The sequence below is a fragment of the Schistocerca nitens genome, chromosome 8, assembly GCF_023898315.1.
Source record: "Schistocerca nitens isolate TAMUIC-IGC-003100 chromosome 8, iqSchNite1.1, whole genome shotgun sequence".
NCBI classification, from domain to species: Eukaryota; Metazoa; Arthropoda; class Insecta; order Orthoptera; family Acrididae; genus Schistocerca; species Schistocerca nitens.
Genome location: NC_064621.1, coordinates 449,191,108 through 449,210,360, shown reverse-complemented (window position 1 = coordinate 449,210,360; position 19,253 = coordinate 449,191,108). Strand labels below are relative to the sequence as shown.

At 41.3% G+C, this 19,253-nt stretch overlaps 1 protein-coding gene across 1 annotated transcript in view; it reads left to right on the top strand.

Moving 5' to 3' along the window:
• Positions 1–1,495: 1,495 nt before the first annotated feature.
• LOC126198687 (myrosinase 1-like) overlaps positions 1,496–19,253 on the top strand; it is a 57,518-nt gene continuing 39,760 nt past the window's right edge. Inside the window, exons 1-5 of the mRNA XM_049935183.1 lie at positions 1,496–1,547; positions 1,662–1,829; positions 4,201–4,334; positions 11,390–11,524; positions 15,074–15,196. Coding sequence (XP_049791140.1) covers positions 1,535–1,547; positions 1,662–1,829; positions 4,201–4,334; positions 11,390–11,524; positions 15,074–15,196 — 573 coding nt within the window. The 5' untranslated portion in view covers positions 1,496–1,534. The remainder of the gene's footprint in view (positions 1,548–1,661; positions 1,830–4,200; positions 4,335–11,389; positions 11,525–15,073; positions 15,197–19,253) is intronic.

Genomic DNA, 19,253 nt, shown 5'->3' with positions numbered 1-19,253 from the left:
GCTATATAATTTATTTGATTATGTTGAACCTTCTTTTTGTGAGACAGTGAGCTTCTTGGTGATTGCAAACACTCTCATCATTGCTGTCTTCCAGTTGACCGTCCCCAAAATCCGATGTAGCCTTTACCTGTCTTTTTGGGCAGGACGGTGGTATTTTTTTTTCCTAAAAGGCCTTTCCTTACTTTTGTCGTTTTCCAAGCATTGCAGCACACTAATTTACTGAACGACAAGATTTTCACTATTGAATGGCTGTATTTATCGTTAATCTCTTTCGATTTCGAACTGATGCCATTATGAAGTGGTTTAGGCAGAAATACGCATCAGTCACTTAAAAAAGTAAAGTCGAATGTCATTGTTCGCTAGTAGACTCCTGAGAGCAGGCTAAGCTAAAAGGATGAAATGGTTTTTCCTATATTTTGCACAGCACGGCACGCTTCCTTCACGAATTGGCAATTTCGCGTCTTTATGTGTATCTGGAAAGTGATGGCGACTGTAATGGCTGTATGTGCAGTGTGGTGTCATGCTTGTGTTGGATGATGAGGACGGTGATGATGACATGTTGTTGATGGTGACGGAAGATAAAGGGTGAAACTCGATACTGGGATATAGGCAACTCCTCTAAAATAACACCAATGGGGCCACCAAGCTTAACATCCCAATCTGACGCACGGTCTACCGTGAACAGCGTCACATGCCCTCACCTCATCAAACACTACATACACTGGAATTTAATGAACAACGACTGGTGATTCGGGACTTCATTTGACCACCTCTGAGCCCCTTTCCATAATCCAAACGATAAGCAGCCGACAGCACATGGCTTACGCAAGCAGTTACCCGTCCAATGGCTGTGACGATGCTAAACTGAGCTGTCGAGATGCGATGTATTCAACGTAGCAAGGGTATTCAATATTGCAATTGTTTCGTTTCCAATAAATGTACATAGACAATGGTGGATTTTTCCGTTCAATAATATTAATGGATACTCCTAAGCCAAGTCAAATACATTTATATATGCTCAGATTCTGCTGACAAATCTGCATTAACTGCATCTGCAACTATGGCTGCATGTTGTAAAAGTTGTCACATAACTGCACACTGCTGCGTGGTTCATAGGCAGCAACGCAAGTCCCCTTTTCAAACAGCAATGACGAACGGCAGCATAAATGTAAAATTAGGACAAGTAATTCTGACGAGCACTGTATTCTGGAGTGGCTGTTTGAGTAGTTTTTATCACCGACAGAGGCAGTTGTGAGCATACCTAAACCTGCAGTCTCTTCGTAAGAAATGACTAATGCAATCGACTACATAACTGTTGTTATGACGCGAAAATACCAGATAAAGAATCTATCAGTAAGCGCTCTGATGAGTCTTTTGCGTCTAGAGTAGCTATTGGAGTTGCCTATATGTTAACTGCTGTTAATATCCTGTACTGACAAAGGAAGTTATTAGTATAAACAATGTCGCAGAGCGTGAGACTGTTTTCTGTAGTGTCTGTAAAGGAAGTGACGAGCTTCATCATCTGATTACAGAAATGTTACTGGGAGGTCAATATAAGCGATAAAAAACTATCACACGCTATTAGAAACGTTTAATAACTGACAATTAATTGTTATCAGGTGCCACTGACTGTTTATAAGTGACAACGAGCGCCGTTACAGGTGCAACTTTGAGCATGGCGGCAAGTGTGACATTATACCTGGAGATACTGGGAGTCGCCTGTCTGCTGGCGACCGCTCGCGCCAGGGAGGTCAACCAGTTTCCAGAGGGCTTTCTGTTGGGTGCTGCCACATCCTCCTACCAGATCGAGGGCGCCTGGAACGAGGATGGTGAGCGATGGATGATATTCAGCAATTTCGAGATGTTTATAGGAGAGTTAGAATCTGAGGAACAAGCTAAGACAAGGCTCGAGTAATATTCTTACTTATTGTTTACTTTCTTCATTGCCACCGTCATCGTCGGCCAAGTGACATTCTGAACACTTCTTATACTGTGCTATACTCAGATTCGACACGACTGAGATTGCACACATGTGACTCTTGACATGAAGGCATTTGATTTGATGTTCTGAAGAGAGGCTAAGCTCATAACGCGTCAAATATAGTTGTTAACAACAAGAGATCTGCTGTTTCTAAACGAACCATTACAACAGTGTATAAGATGTGTTCACAATTTACGTTATAAGTCGCAGGCCTCTTAAGCGACTTTATGTCGCACCTTAAGTCAACTGAAATTCTCGTCTGGGCAAAGAACTCTTATGGATAATTCTGCGAACAAAAGTTTTCAATTAGAGGGATTGATGTAGCACCTACCACTTTTCCGAAGTCATCTACCCGTTTTCCATTAAAACATAGACCCAAACTCATCTTCAGAAATCCATGTATCACCCATTTCACTCCATCCAGTTTAATTGTTGATTACACGTCTTTGTTGCCGAGGACGGTAACGCACGCCTTTGACGTTCTGCTCACATGGAGGTAAGTCGGTTCGAATCTTGGTGCTGAATTAAATTTTCGCTGCCAGTATTTGGCCGGCAATGGATGGAGAGGCCGTGGCATGAAGCTCTCAGCCAGTAGTTGCCGCGCCAGGGTCTTTTTCGTGACAAGAGGAGCCTGTGGCAGCGGCGGATAGGGAGAACCTTTCCCATAAGACGGATGAACCTGCCTTTCGGGATCTCCTAGTCATTCATGCCAGAAGACTTTTCTTTACTTAGTGATCAATTTTCTTCTCATTACAAGAAGCCAGACAATTTGTTATGACCCGTTGCTAGAAATTTTATCCGGTCGATACATCATCTGCACGCAGTTCATTTCCCTAATGTTAGCTATTGTAAACAGAACCTGCTGAAGACCTTAGAAGACATTAGGAAAAACTGTATTATGTAATAATAAATGTATAATGAGTATATCACTCAAACTAATTCTCTTTCCTCCTATCGCATTTTAATTATCTGTTGCAGAATTTATTTGCACGCTAGTGGCATTCTGGTTGATCTAAATTTATCATTGTTCATTTGCAGTTATATTGTTAATATTGCGTAGTAAATTAATTGTAACTAATTATATTGCAAGCTCTGGAAAGTGCACTACACAGTGTAAAAACATACTCTCTTGAGCATCATTACCATGTGACGAACTTCCATGAAGTTGGAACAATTTCAGGACGGGAACTGTTGTTGATCAGTACAAAAGAAAACCAGCCAAAACTGCTGAATTCGCTTTATTTTGTTGATGACTAGTTTGTCGGTACCAATTTTCAAATCATTCAGATAGTCAAAATGGTATTTCACAAAATACAACAATCATGTCAATACGACAAACATACTCGTTTGCTCTGTAACTGTTAATTTGCACTTTCTCATACCCTAGTGTTTGTTATCATAACATGGTTATTATATAGTGCGAAACATTATTTTGACTATCTGGATGATCTGAAAATCTATCCCGACCCGAAACCAGTCATCAAGTAAACAAAAATGAAATTCACAACTTTACCTGTTTTGCGTTGTATTGATTACCATTTTGGTTTAAAAATAGCTTACAGCACCGGAACTGACAAGAAATATTTCCAAACTGTACGAACAGAATGCCATCATGGACGTAAGGCAAGGAAGTAGCTCAATAGTTTTAAGCACCTCCATTTAGGCGTGAGTGATCGTTGACACTCGCCAAAACTACCAGGATCTGATGCATGTCCTTTATATTTGTTGATGCATGATGATTTTAATAATAATACTCAGACTCGCAAATTTTATATGGTTTTCTTCCTATGGAACGGCTAAAAAATTGTTTGCCGTGCAAGGTTTCTTATTACAGCTTGAAATTGGTCTCTAGTTTTTTTATATGATTCTTTGTCTGTAGTCTTATCAAACGTGTATTTTGGTGTGGCATTTAATGTCGAGCTAACTGTATAGGTTTTAGTATGCTGACAACTATTCACTCCAACATAAATCTATCCGATTAACTATAACTGTTCTCCATGTCTATACGGTTGTGAAATTCTGTTATTCATAGCTGAGGTATGACAGATATTATATATACATTTATATCATTATTTCTGACAGTATTACTCTGTGTGCTTTGTTGATCTGGCCCTTTTGGAACCTGAACATAATCTTTGTGGACGAAACTGGAAGTTTTTTTTTTCATTCAGTAGTTTATCTAAGTTAACATGACGCCCTACTACCCTGTTACATTATAGGCAAAGGAGAGAGCATCTGGGACCACATGCTGCATGAGCATCCAGAGTACGGCAACAACGGGGACAACGGAGATGTGGCCTGTGACTCGTACCACAAATATGCCGAGGATGTGCAGGCGCTCAAGGAACTGGGGGTGAGTGTAATGCGAAAGGAAACCGACGCACGGTGCTTTATTATTCTGTAGTACAAAATTGATGACATTATGAGAATGCTGAAGAATCTCGTTATCCTTGTGCTTTGTAATATAGTTTCTTTTTTCCACATTCCAAGTACAGAGATTCTCTGTCGTCACCTGTAGTGATACACATCTAGCTGTTGCTAGAAAGTTAAACAAATATGTGTTTGACTCATTTTCGGATATAACTCTTGAATAATCAGGTAAGCCAAGATCGCTAGCAATTATTTTTATTACAGTGACTGGTTTCGGCAGATCCACGCTGTCATCCTCCGATTATGTAACGTTATTAGTAGCACAAGCTTGTTATAATAGTGAAAGTCACATAGTGTTATTGCATCAACTAAAACGTGGCAAGGAACATCAGCATGTCACAATTAAAATAACACACAATTAAAAATTACAACATGTTGTGCCCATGTCCCAGTGTACACTGATCTCTTGACACCACAAAAGCGACTTAGCCAGTATTATACTAGCTACGTCGCCATTGTGCTGATGTCCCAGCATATACTGATAGCTTGACACCACAAAGCCGATCTAGCTAGTATAACATCCGCTCCGTCGCCATTGTGGAGTCTAGCGATTAGTATACGCTGGGACGTGAGCACACCATGATGTATGTTTTAATTGTGTGTTATTTTGTTTGTGACTCTCCGATGTTTTCTGCCCCATTTTATTTGACGCAATAGCATTATATAACTTTCAGTACTGTAAGAAGCGTGTACAACTAATAATCTTACAACAGCCGCGGATGACATCGTATATCTGCCATTATAATCTAAAGAATTGCTAGCGATCATGATAAGATGATTCTTCAGAAATAATATGCACTGATCAGCCACAACATTGTGACGATCGACCGACTATCGATATAAACCCATCAGGGCGATTGCAGCGCCACCTGGCGAGGAATTACTGCCAGTCAGAAACACGCAAGGTGCATGTAGCATCAATGAGCGTGCCGTCCGTGTGTTAATTGGAGGAGGCACGAGATCTGTCTGAGTTTGACCGACGGTGGATTGTGATGGCCCGGATACTCAGCACGACCATTTCCGAAACTGCATGACTGGTCGGTTGTGGTGAGTGTCTTCAAACACGTGGCGGATCCTAGGTGAACCACGTCCAGACGTCTTGGGGTTGGGCAGCCACCCCTCGTTACAGATGTCGGACGTCATAGACGGGGCCGAGTGGTAAAACAGAACATACTGCGAATTGTGGTGAAATTAACACAGACTTTAATCCTGGGCAGAGTACAAGTGTGTCTGAACACACATTGCTCCGAATACTTCTAACGATGGGTCGCCGCAGCCGACGACGCATGCATGTGCTATTGTTAATACCACGACATTGGCAACTACGACTGAAATGGACACATGACCCTCGACAGCGGACGCTGGCGCAGTGGCATAGCGTTGCAAGGTCTGACGAATCCCGATACCTTCTTCATCATGCGAATGGGAGGGCGTGAATCCTTCATCTTCCAGGGAAAAAGTTCCTTGTACTTCAGAACGGAGACAAGCTGGCGGCGACTCCATTATGCTCTGAGGAACATTCAAGTGGGCACCCATGGGTCCAGCGGAGCTCGTACAAGGCACCATGATGGCCAAGGAGTTTCGTACACGGGTTCATTTAATACCTGTAGGGAGTATGGTGCTCATCGGATGGAAGAACCACCAATCAGATAGATCACATCCTGGTGGACCAGCGCTATAGCCATAGTCATGGACATTAGGTCGTATAGAGGATACGACTATGCTTCAGACCACTTCATCATTGTATGCATGCTTAAACTAATGTTCACCTATGTGCATAAGAAGAAGGGGACACTACCACCTGCTTTGAATGTTCAGGTTGGTTCAAATGGCTCTGAGCACTATGGGACTTACCTTCTGAGGTCATCAGCCCCTAGAACTTAGAACTACTTAAACCTAACTAACCCAAGAACATCACACACATCCATGCCCGAGGCAGGTGAATGTTCAGGAACTACGAGATAATGCCCTTAAAGAACAATACGCTATAGAAATCAGAAACCGTTTTGAGGTGCTAGAGACCCTGGAAGAAAGAGAGAACGTGAGGAAAAGTGCAATGAAATGAAGTCCACGGTACTAAGTGTAGCGGAGGATATATTGGGAAGAAATAAGGTAATGAAGAAGAGGAAATGGTTCAACGAGACATGCCAGAAGGCTACAGAAAAGAGGAGGAAGGTGAGGGAGAAGTGGCTAGCTGACAGGGAGAATCAGCAGAAAAGGGGGACAAAGCCAATCCTAACAGCAGAGAAGAGAATATATGCAACCAGTTTGCTAGCACAAGTTGAGGCAGAGTTCCTAAACAAGAATGAATTCAAGGTTATTCTCCCATATATAAAAAATTCAGAGCCCATATTTTTTTATTACAGATAAGAATGGCAACTTGATAAATGACAAGGAAGGAATCGTACATAGGTGGAAAGAATGCCCCTCAAAACTGCTGAATCGCCAAGACCCAAATGAGATGTTACCTGCAGACACTACAAAGGGAAGGGAAGATGAAGAAGTATGGAAAGTTAGTGAAGAAGACGTGAAGATCGCAATCAAAGGACTCTGAAACAAAAAATCCCCAGGGGAGGACAGAATAACATCAGAATTAATCAAGGAACGAGGTGAGAGCTTACACTTAGAGATACATAAAGTGATCAAGTTGATATGAGAGAAGGAGATACTGCCAGAAGAATGAAAGCTGGCTATAATAAGCCCAATATTCAAGAAGAGAAGAAACATGGTATGTGGTAAGTACAGAGGAATCAGCTTGTTGAATGTAACGTATAAGGTACTGTCCATTATTATGCTCAGAAAATTGCAATCATTCATAGATAACAACATACAGGAGTACCAATCTGCCCTTCGACCAAACCGATCGACAATAGATCACATTTTCACACTAAGACAATTGTTTGAAAAACACTGGGAATATAATAAAGATATCTACAGCGTGTTGGTTGATTTTCCACGTGCATATGACAGCCTCCACAGGAATAGCCTGTACAATGCAATGCGTGATTTCAAAATCCGTGAAAAGCTAGTGAGAATGGTGCAAGCTTGTATGGAAGTGTCAAAGGCAGCAGTACGTTTCCGAGGAGCCACATCAGAAACATTTGAGACTGAGACGGGGGTATGCTCTCTGATGTGTTCTGTTCAATGTCATCTTAGAGAAAGTAATAAAAGAGTGTAGGCAAGAGGAGTGGGCTGGAGTACAGATGGATGGTAACTTCAGTTGTATCACATATGCAGATGACAAAGTACTATTAAGTGAATAAAAGCATGAGTTAAAAGGAATGTACAAGAAAATCGACAATTATACACAGACGGTAGGGCTCATAGTGAATCAAGACAAAACAGAATTCATGCTATTAGGAAGAAGCCAAGAGCAGGAAGGATTTCTTGAGATAGGTGGCAAGAGGTTCAAGAGAGTACACCAGTTCAAATACTTGGGATCTTGGTTTTTTACGGACAACATAAAAATGGACATCAAGGAAAGAATAGCATTGGGAATGAAATGCATGCATTCACTCAGAGAGACGATCGGCCCTAAATCGATCTCAGTGAACACTAAGATGAAAATCTACAACACAGTCATATGCCCAGCAGTAATGTATGGTTAAGAAATACGGAGCATGACTAAGCGAGAATAGGAAAAACTATTAATATTTGAAAGAAGAGGAATGAGGAAGATATGGAGACCGGTTTTAGAAAACGGAGAATGGAGGAGGAGGAAAAACGAGGTAATCTACCTTCTGATTCGACAACCATCTATCCTGCGGAAGATAAAGAACAAAAGAATGCAATGGGTGGGCCATGTAGCCCGTATGCCAGATGGAGGACAGGCGAAGATGGAAATTGAGGGGAAACGAAACACCAAACGCCCCATTGGACGACCAAGGCAGCGCTCTAGGGACGACGTGGCGAAGGATCTAGCAACCCTGGGGACTGAAGACACATGGAGGAACCAGGCACAAAACAGGAAGAAATGGAGGCAGTTTTTGGAAGCAGCGCGTCGTCTGCAGGGCCTGTTATCGCTGGATATGTATTTATCTATCTAATTTATTGCCAAGCAACCAAAATTGTAGCCCTTATCTAGAAGAGAGTACACAACCTGGTTATCACAATGAATGGGTTCAAAATGGTTCAAATGGCTCTGAGCACTATGGGACTTAACATCTGTGGTCATCAGTCCCCTAGAACTTAGAACTACTTAAACCTAACTAACCTAAAGACATAACACACATCCATGCCCGAGGCAGGATTCGAACCTGCGACCGTAGCGGTCACGCGGTTCCAGACTGAAGCGCCTAGAACCGCACGGCCACGCCGGCCGGCTACAATGAATGGGCCATGCTGCTAAGATTCAGTGATATAGCTGGCCAACAGAAAACTGGGATCATGATGAAGAGATCAGAGCCAGATTGAGCACTCACAAGCAACATCTAAAACTCTGGTATTTCATATATAATAGAAATCTCATTTTCCAACATGTTGGAAAATTGTAAACTGTCGACCTTAAACCACTTCTGAACATCCAGCAATGATAAAAGTAGAAAGATACAAAGCAGAAACAGGCAAAATGCTAGAATGTAACATCTGGCAAGATATCGAATATGACATGAACAGTGTGAGGATTCATTAAGAAATAGGGATTTATACTACATACAATTTAGCTACATATTCATCATGTTATAAGATGAAGCTTATATATTGACATACCAGATAATTATTTTGTAACCGTGCCTTAGAAAACAGCAAAATATGCTCAGACATGAAGAAAGCAAAATATAGGTAATCTCAAATGTAAAAACGCATGTATTTATGAGACTGCAGGAGCCTCGTGTAAACGATAATAACAACACCGTAGATTATTCTAAACTAAATGGATCTGTACACTAACGTCCCAGATAGAAAGCAACATAGAGAAATGAAAATTTTATAAGAGAAACAATAAAAACAGAGATATGGAAAATATAAGATATAAATTTATTTTAAGTATTAAACTTTGCTAGTGAGTACGGCAGATGGTATAATAACACCCTAATAGAGACACAGCTGTGCAGACAAGTAAGTATTTCTTTAAATGTTTGTATGTTTCAAGTAAGAATTGGAAGTATTTCTTGTTAATAACGAAGGCAATGAATTTCCAGAAGTAACGACAAGCCACATATGTGTAAGGCCATTCGAAGTCTGCGAAAGAGCATATATGACGGAGGATAAGGTTGTTGTAATAGATATTATTTAAATTGCAGGCAAAGTAATACAACAGAAGAGTGCAAATATATTCAAGGAACGTCAGAGTTGTCCAATAGTTCTGCAATATTGAAGAAACAATATAATTAGATGTAATATAATATAAAATTATATATAATATGAAATTATAGACCAGTTGATGAGAATTTGTTTAAGGGAGAGTCGAATGGGTAGAACAATAAAAGACGTAAACTTAAACACTCAAAAATGTTTTTGATCAATTGATCTGAATTTGAAAATTAAGCTTCTTAAATCCACAGATCAGTGAGGAGACGCATGATAACTCTGCTAGGTGACAAACGAAAGGTAAAATTGGAACACGGAGCAAATCGATGTGGACGTCGTAATTGTGACCGTCATGAAATTGAGATAGTGATCAACAGATGGTGTATCCTGCTGAGCAGATGATGATAGACCGAGGAGAAACCGCCATGGTTTTCAAGAGATAATGAAGGGCCAAGATGAAGACCTAACTGCTGAATTCCTCGAACCTAGGATATTCACCTGTCGCGTTCAAATGCTCTACCTACTGAGCTAACCAAGCATGTCTGCCGCTACTCTGCACCTTCCTATCCTCCCCCCCCCCCCCCCCCCCCCACTCACAGCTTTACCTCCACCAGTACCACGTCACCTACTCTCCAAACGCCACAGAAGTTGCTCTGCATACCTTGCGGGATTAGTACTCCCGGAAAAAGTGATATTTTGAGAGATGGGTTAGCCAGAGCCTAGGGGAACGTTGACAGAACTCATCATGGAAAGTGCGGATAAACCTACGGCAGGTCGTTGTTCAACACTGTTAAATTACTAATGATGGTGTGATTGCTTCCCAGATACCATCTCCAGATACATAAATACATAAAAATATCGCAACCGATGAGGTACGATCTACATTTAGATGTGACATATAAATTTAACTATCGTCTATAGTGACTTTTGCAAACTTTTGATACGTACTCGTATATTTGGCAGCATCAGACGGCGAGAAGTTATGCAGATCTTTGCTATTGATAACAGTCAAACACGTCACGAGTGTTACTGGCTCCTCTTGAAATTTTCAATTACTTCAGTCATAGTCCATGATACAAAACGTTTAGTCACTTATCTTACAGACCACTCCTGTCGCTTGTACTTCCAAAGCCGTTGACAGAATGTGTTGAAAGAATGGTCAAATGACATTAACCTTAGACCTGACCTCAGCGCACAGATATCTGGCCAATTTCAATAATTGTCCACATTATTTCTTGACATTGTAATCGAACTAATGGCATTTCTTCCTTTGGCAGACCGAAAGATTCCTGTAATTGAATTTCCTTTGTGTAGCTTTCACACGGTGTCGGTATGTCCTCTTACAGTGAGCCACAGTCCACCCTGATACCAGCCAAGCAGAAAGAACCATATTACCAGTCAAATTACCCTCCATACCTAATCTTGTGGAAGTAACAGGTTCCCAGTGTATTTTAGTGGGACACCTGAGTAAAATACTGTCTCTTTTTAAGCCTCGTCAAGTCAGATAAATGTTAGAGGTCTCAGTAGCTGTCTCTGCCGTAGACGTCAGATATTAAGGATTTAGCTAGAAACTGCAAGGTTTAATTATTGATAAGTATTTATCTTCCACTTCTCAGTTCACCATCACTGTCTAATGATACAGCCCTTTTCTGTACATGTTTTCTGTGCACGTTAGTTTCTGACCTCACTTCTTGTAGAGGTGCTATTGTGACATTCGACTGGTTGTTTCAGGCCAAAGTATACCGCTTCTCCATCTCTTGGCCTCGTATACTGCCCAACGGGGACCTGGACGTGATCAACCAGGCTGGAATCGACTACTACAACAACCTCATTAACCTGTTACTGGAGAACGACATCCAGCCAGTGGTAAGAATTTATTCATTGTCAATATTTCTTAAATCTCTGACTACGGGTGGAGCAGAGTATGCATTAACCACAACATTCTTCCTCTGCTACTAATACTGGCAGATGGTAGTACAGTTATACAATAAACCCCACAGATGCTGAACGGGAAAAAGTGTTCAGTCAAAAAATTCAAAAGGCCAGTGAGGTGGAGTATTGGGGCCTCGGCTGGTTCCCCTATATTCTACTCACACACATACCGTACTCTAGCTTCATAACGTCAACTTGAGCTAAAGGAAACCATTGACGTAATATCCCAAACACAAAGGAAGTGATGACCGCAAAGTCTTTCCCTTATCCTTTAGATGAGATAAAGCTAACCACTGGTACACAACTAAGTACAGTTATTTTAACTGTACCTTTTTTCCTCATTTTTTATCATACTTGTGACTGGTTTCATCTTCTTTAAGGCACTTCTCTGGTGAATAAGTGTTAATTCCTCGTCTACTTTCTTCCTAGCGAAATGTTACCATTAGGTTTTCATTGCACCCTGCCTAGCAGTGGCAAATTTACACTATCCGAGTACCATTTCTCTGATTATTAGACTCCTTATTTCTTTTGCGCCAAACCAAAGCCATAAAATTAGTTATTACTAGGTTACACGAAAAATCCCTCCAAACTATGCACCATTTAAAATATCGTAATTCACAAGGCTGATAATACCGAGCATCCCTCTTAGTAAATGAATCGACTTCATTTACTTCCGGTACGACGGTCGTGGAAGAATTATGGGCACATTTTAAACACATTGTAAATCATGCATTGGACAAGTATGTGCCGAAAAAGTGGGTTACGGACGGAAAAGACCCACCGTGATTTAACAGCGCAATTCGGAGAATGCTCAGGAAGCAAAGGCAGTTGCACTCGCGGTAGAAGAAAGATCGGGACAATGATGACAGACAAAAGTTAGTAGAGATTCGTGCTACTGTAAAAAGAACGATGCCCGAAGCATTCAACCACTACCACCGTCATACCTTAGCAAAAGATCTTGCTGAAAACCCAAGGAAATTCTGGTCTTACGTAAAATCGGTAAGCGGGTCGAAGGCTTCCATCCAGTCTCTCACTGATCAGCCTGGCCTGGCAACAGAAGAGAGCAAAACGAAAGCTGAAATTTTAAATTTAGCATTTGAGAAATCTTTCACGCAGGAGGATCGTACAAACATACCGCCGTTTGAGTTTCGTACAGATTCCCGTATGGAGGACATAGTGATAGACATCCCTGGGTTTGTGAAGCAGCTGAATGGGTTGAAAATAAATAAATCACCAGGTCATGATGGGATTCGAATTCGGTTTTACAGAGAGTACTCTACTGCATTGGCTCCTTAATTATCTTGCATTTATCGCGAATCTCTTGCCCAACGTAAAGTCCCGAGCGACTGTAAAAAAGCGCAGGTGACGCCTGTATATAAGAAGGATAGAAGGACGGATCCTCAAAATTACAGACCAATATCCTGAACATCTCGAACATATTCTCAGTTAGAATATAATGAATTTCCTTGAGACAGAGAAGTTGCTGTCCATGCATCAGCACGGCTTTAGAAAGCATCGCTCCTACGAAACGCAACTCGCCCTTTTTTCACATGATGTCTTGCGAACCATGGATGAAGGGTATCAGACGGATACCATATTTCTTGACTTCTGGAAAGCGTTTGACTCGGTGCCCCACTGCACACTCCTAACTAAGGTACGAGCATATGGCATTGGTTCCGAAATATATGAGGAGCGGCTCGAAGACTTCTTAAGTAATAAAACCCTCGATGGTGAGTGTTCATCGTAGGTGATGGTATCATCTGGAGTGCCCCAGGGAAGTGTGGTAGGTCCGCTGTTGTTTTCTATCTACATAAATGATCTTTTGGGTAGGGTGGATAGCAATGTGCGGCTGTTTGCTGATGATGCTGTGGTGTACGGGATGGTGTCGTCGTTGAGTGACTGTAGGAGGATACAAGATGACTTGGACAGGATTTGTGATTGGTGTAAAGAATGGCGGCTAACTCTAAATATAGATAAATGTAAATTAATGCAGATGAATAGGAAAAAGAATCCCGTAATGTTTGATTACTCCATTAGTAATGTAGCGCTTGACACAGTTACGTCGATTAAATATTTGGGCGTAACACTGCAGAGCGATATGAAGTGGGACAAGCATGTAATGGCAGTTGTGGGGAAGGCGGATAGTCGTCTTCGGGTCATTGGTAGAATTTTGGGAAGATGTGGTTCATATGTAAAGGAGACCGCTTATAAAACACTAATACGACCTATTCTTGAGTACTGCTCGAGCGTTTGGGATTCCTATGAGGTCGGATTGAGGGAGGAGATAGAAGCAATTCAGAGGCGGGCTGCTAGATTTGTTACTGGTAGGCTTGATCATCACACGAGTGTTACGGAAATGCTTCAGGAACTCTGGTGGGAGTCTCCAGAGGAAAGTATGCGTTCTTTTCGTGAATCGCTACTGAGGAAATTTAGAGAAGCAGCATTTGAGGCTGACTGCAGTACAGTTTTACTGCCGCCAACTTACTTTTCGCGGAAAGACCACAAAGATAAGATAAGACAGATTAAGGCTCGTACAGAGGCATATAGGCAGTCATTTTTTCCTCGTTCTGTTTGGGAGTAGACCAAGGAGAGAAGATGCTAGTTGTGGTACGAGGTACCCTCCGCCACGCACCGTATGGTGGATTGCGGAGTACGTATGCAGATGTAGATGTAGAAAGGGAGGAAACTAGGTTTTTTCCCCTGCAGTTAAGTGAACTAAAACGTTTTTATATATGCATGGATACTATGCAAAACCCACTTAAGTAAATGGCAGAAGATCTTGCATTTTCATAAATTTAGACAACATTGTCTATGAAGTGTAGCGATCTCGTGCCATATTTATTTTAAAATCAACAGTCGAGATTGCAAGAATATTTGATTATTTGCCGGTTTCGGCTTATGTTAAAGCCATTTTCAAGATTTTTGTGCCCCTTATGGCTGGAGCTGGCGGCTCCTCGGTCTTCTCGTGATACTACGATCTTACATTGTTTTTTACTGCTTAAGGGTAAAGAAAAGATGAAATATACCCTCAGGGCCACTATATTAATAACTAGCAATAGATGCTTTACTGATAATTTAGAGTAATACAGTATATTATATGATAATATATAAATCACATATTTATCACTTGAAATGGTCTGTTTGCCAACCCCGCTTTTGTTGGTGTTCGATCGCTTGAAAAAGTAAAAGAAGTCCTCAAAACACATTTAAAATCTAGTATCCTTTCTCATTAGTTTCAAAGACAAACTGTGCTACTTTCAATCGTTTTCTCCTTATTGGTACTATACTCTCTCTGTTGTCAATAATATCTTCACGGATCCGTAAAAACTTAATTTTTTTAATGGTGATGTTGTTAAGAAAGAGTCGGGACAATGGAGAGTCATTTTACCGTCTCTTTTATGTTTAGTACATTACTTGGTCCAGAGATTGTCATCATGGAAATGTATCAGACGTTTTGTTCATAGCCAGTCTCTCTGCTTACAGGTGACGATGTACCATTGGGACCTGCCGCAAGCCTTGCAGTACATAGGGGGTTGGCCCAACCCCATCCTCGCGGACTACTTCCTCGAGTACGCCAGGGTACTCTTTGACAACTTTGGCGACAGGGTGAGTTCCTGTATATTCAGATTTCTTTCACGGGTCTTCATGATACTGAGCACCAACAGTTTTTATAAAGCAAATACTTTTAGAATTACCTCAGACAGTATTAAAGATGTACATTAAATTAAAGAGTCTTGCCACCATCACAAGGTTTCCTTTCTTCAGTGTGACACCCGAGGTAGGCTACAACCCCGAGTTTTACGTCATAAAGCAATGAATAATTCCCAGAAAGCGACACTTGGGTGAAGAATAAATGAATTTTCTGTTGAAATGTTAACCCTTCATAATTGAACCAAGATTAGAATTTAACGCACTCTCGATTCCAAGTTTTCCCGGACATGCTGCAAGCGCGGACTCGACAACTACGGGAAAATAAGTCGGCCTTTCAGTGCAATTATCTAGGATTCCGCGTGAATCGGTGTAGTGAATTATGGAAAACTTAACTCAGAAATGCGGGACTGAGATTTTAACTCCACTCCCCATACATGTTTTTGACAGCTGACGAAGAGAACAGAGATATTACGTGGGCAGTGAAGGAAGCTAACGCCATATTGCATGCCAGATGAAAATCTGTTGTTTATGGGAAAGTAATAAGTAAAGAATTGGAATTAAATCGGTTTATTCTGATGTTTCGTAGTCATCTTCAATGTTGATAAAACCTAATATCCTTCGTAATTTCAAGACGAATCGTTTGTAAAAACAACTTTGGGTTCACGACATGCCCGGAAGACTGAGATCAGCCGTGTCGTACGCTGTAGCCGTGAAGTGAACTGGTGTTGACAGCAATTTTAGGTGAGTTAACTTTCTAATGTGTAAGAGACTTGTTACAAACGATATGAACCGGTGACATAAGGAACAACAGAGCAACCCCTGAAACAATAGAACTTTTAGTGCAACGACAGCACAAGTTTAGTGAAAAGGCTATACATCGCAGGGTGAACATCAATCACCTTTACTTTGACATCGCATATTTCCATAGTATTAACAGGCGTGATATAGATTTATTTGTCTGTTGTGCAGACAGACGTACTAATGAAGAAAAAAATAAATGGCAAATTTGAAAGTAAGCTTGAAAATCGATAGAAGTAAAACTAAAATTAGATATTAGTGATATATCGAAAAAATTACAAATTAACAAGCAGATCATAACTAATAGTACTTACTCAGCTAAAGCCACCAATTGCACCTGCTCCAAAGCGTACATTTAAAAAGGTACACTTCGAGGATTAGAAAGAGCCTTTGATCCTAGTGATAAAATGAATTGCTTCTTAAGTAACCGAAAAGAAAAATTTGTTATCGGCGGGTATTACCATTCTTTGGGCTAAGGTAGTGAGACACAGACTTCACTTGCGAAGACCGTTGACTAAGTGTCGTTCACCAAACTAACCGAAAAATGCATTTTGGTAATGGCTAGGACAAGCAGAAAGATACGAAGGTGGAACTGGGAACAAGCCAGAGTGGAGCCATAATTAATATCGTAATGGTAGTGAGTTTGGCGGAACTTGTGCACAAGCATGTGGATAGTAGAAAGACCAAGAAATTTTCGTACTTGAATTAATAGGACGATGATCTGTAAGGTGAGAGCAGGAACAATACGAATGCTGAAGACCAATGCGCGGAAGTGGATGGATTGATGATAATGATGAATTGTTGAGCAACACGCACGAGTCAGGACAAAATTATATGTTCGCTCTAGGTTTACCTGTGACATATCATCTACGACACCTTTCATGAAGAGAAGTGTATGTTTGACCACAGTTGTTTCTCCTGTACGCCGCGGCCAGTTTCAGAACCTTAAATGGTCCGCCCATTCTGCTACTTCCAATGCTATCAGGTGTAATCAGCTAAAAAGTTAAAGTATAGCCGTTTGACATGAACAACTGGGAGACCTGAAGGTCAGTTTCAACCTCCAAAGTGTTTAAGATGATCAGCTTTCAAAGGGAGCAGGTAGCACCTATAACTTTTCACAATGCGTGACGATTTCAAACGGAGGAGGCACCACATATAACCGTTTACAATGTATGATGAATGATATAAAATTAGTCTGAAACAAATGATGAGCAGTGAGCACCCATTTCACGACGTTTTACAATAGCTCGAAGGCAGTTGTCATCTCAATTGTTCGTTATGTTATTTCCATTGACTTTTCTTTTTGTCCTTGCCTGTGGCGACAATCTCGATGGTGAGCAAGCAAGTAAACTATGTGCTGCCCTCGACGGTGAGCGCCATCAGAAACAAGAGCATCATCAGGCGTGCGAAACGGAACAGTGACAGAAAGATTGTTGTGATCTATATACATAAGCGACCTTCCGGACAGGGCAACTGTTATTGTTTGATGATGATTTTGGGATTTACGGGAAGGTGTCGTCATTTGATGACTGTAGGAGGTGCAAGATGACTTACACAAAATTTGCAGTTGGTGTGATGGATGACTGCTAGCTCTACATGTAGAAAAATGTAAGTTAAAGCAGATTAGTAAGATAAACGAAGTAATAATGTTCGAGTACAGAATTAGTAGCGTGCTGTTTAACATAGCCACGTCGATTAAATGTCCAGGCGTAATGGTGCGAAGCAGTTTGAAATGGAATGAGAATATAAGGATTGTAGTAGGAGGGGCGAATGATCGACTTCGGCTAATTGGGAGAATATTAGGAAAGATGGCGTAGTGAAACGCTGAAACAGGTTGTCAAACAAAATAAGGTTGGAAATTAACGGCTAAAATATGTTTAATTTGACATCCTGTAACGAAAAGCCGAGTCCCATAACCATCTCTAAAAAGTTTAAATTATTTCAGGAAAGTGTGTTTCATCTTTAAAGGAGACCACATGTAAGATACTAGCACGACTCATTGTTGAGTAGTGGTGGAGTGTTTGGCATCCGCACTAGGTCGGAGTGAAGGAAGACATCAAAGCAATTCAGAGGCGGGTTGCAAGATTTGTTACTGGTAGGGTCGAACAACACGCGAATATTACGAAGACGCTTCCGGAACTCAAATGGGAATCACTGGAGAGTAGGTGAAGTACGTTCCGAGGAAATCTATTGAGGAAATTTAGAGAACAGGCATCTGAGGCTGGCTGCAGAACGATTCTACTACCGCCAAGTACATTTTGCGTAAGGATCTTGAAGATAAGTTTAGAGAAGTTAGGGCCCGTACGTATACATAGCGTCGTTTTACCCTTGCTCTGTTTGCGAGTGGAGCAGGGAAGGAAATGACTAGTAGCGGTACAGGGTACCCTCCGCCATGCGGTGAATTGCGGTGTCTGTATGTAGATGTGGGTATAGATGTAGACTGTACGAGCTAAATTGATTTATTTCTTCATTTTTTGGAACAGTTGAGACTAACGTTAATGATGTACATTCGCAGTTAACAGTGCTTCAGGCAGACGAAAAATTGAAAGAGAGCTAAATAATAGCGGCGATTTCAGGCCTTTAAACATGACTCGTTATCTCCGATGTGATTATGATTGCGGTAACGAACAGCCAGGTCTTCAGAAAAACTCCATTTCTATGTGCAGCATGTTTAGCATGATAGGTCCGCAACTTCAGTGATTGCTCATAAACAAATAACAGCACCACTTGCAATTTTATTTTCTAGCACGATGACCTATTCCAGTCACCAAGGCAGTTTTCAAGTGGTTATAGACATAGCGTCGTAGAGATACAAAGTTTCACTTCCATCTAAAGACTGGAAACCGGATATTAGTCTAGTAAAATGAAACGTGTGCTTCACTTAATGGGCCGGCGGCAGTAGCCGAGCGGTTCTAGGCGCTTCAGTCTCGAATCGCGCTACTGTCGCAGGTTCGAATCCTGTCTCGGGCCTGGATGTATGTGATGCCCTTAGGTTAGCTAGGTTTAAGTTGTTCTAAGTTCGAGAGGACTGACGACCACAGAAGTTAAGTCCCATAGCGCTCAGAGCCACTTGAACGAGGATCGAGTTGAACAAATAAGGGTACTGACAGTACGCACAGCGTCCGCAGTATATTACACTGCGCAAAGGATCACCTATTTGAAACCACATATGTGTCTCCCATCACGACGCATAAGTTTGAAATTTTCCTCAAAG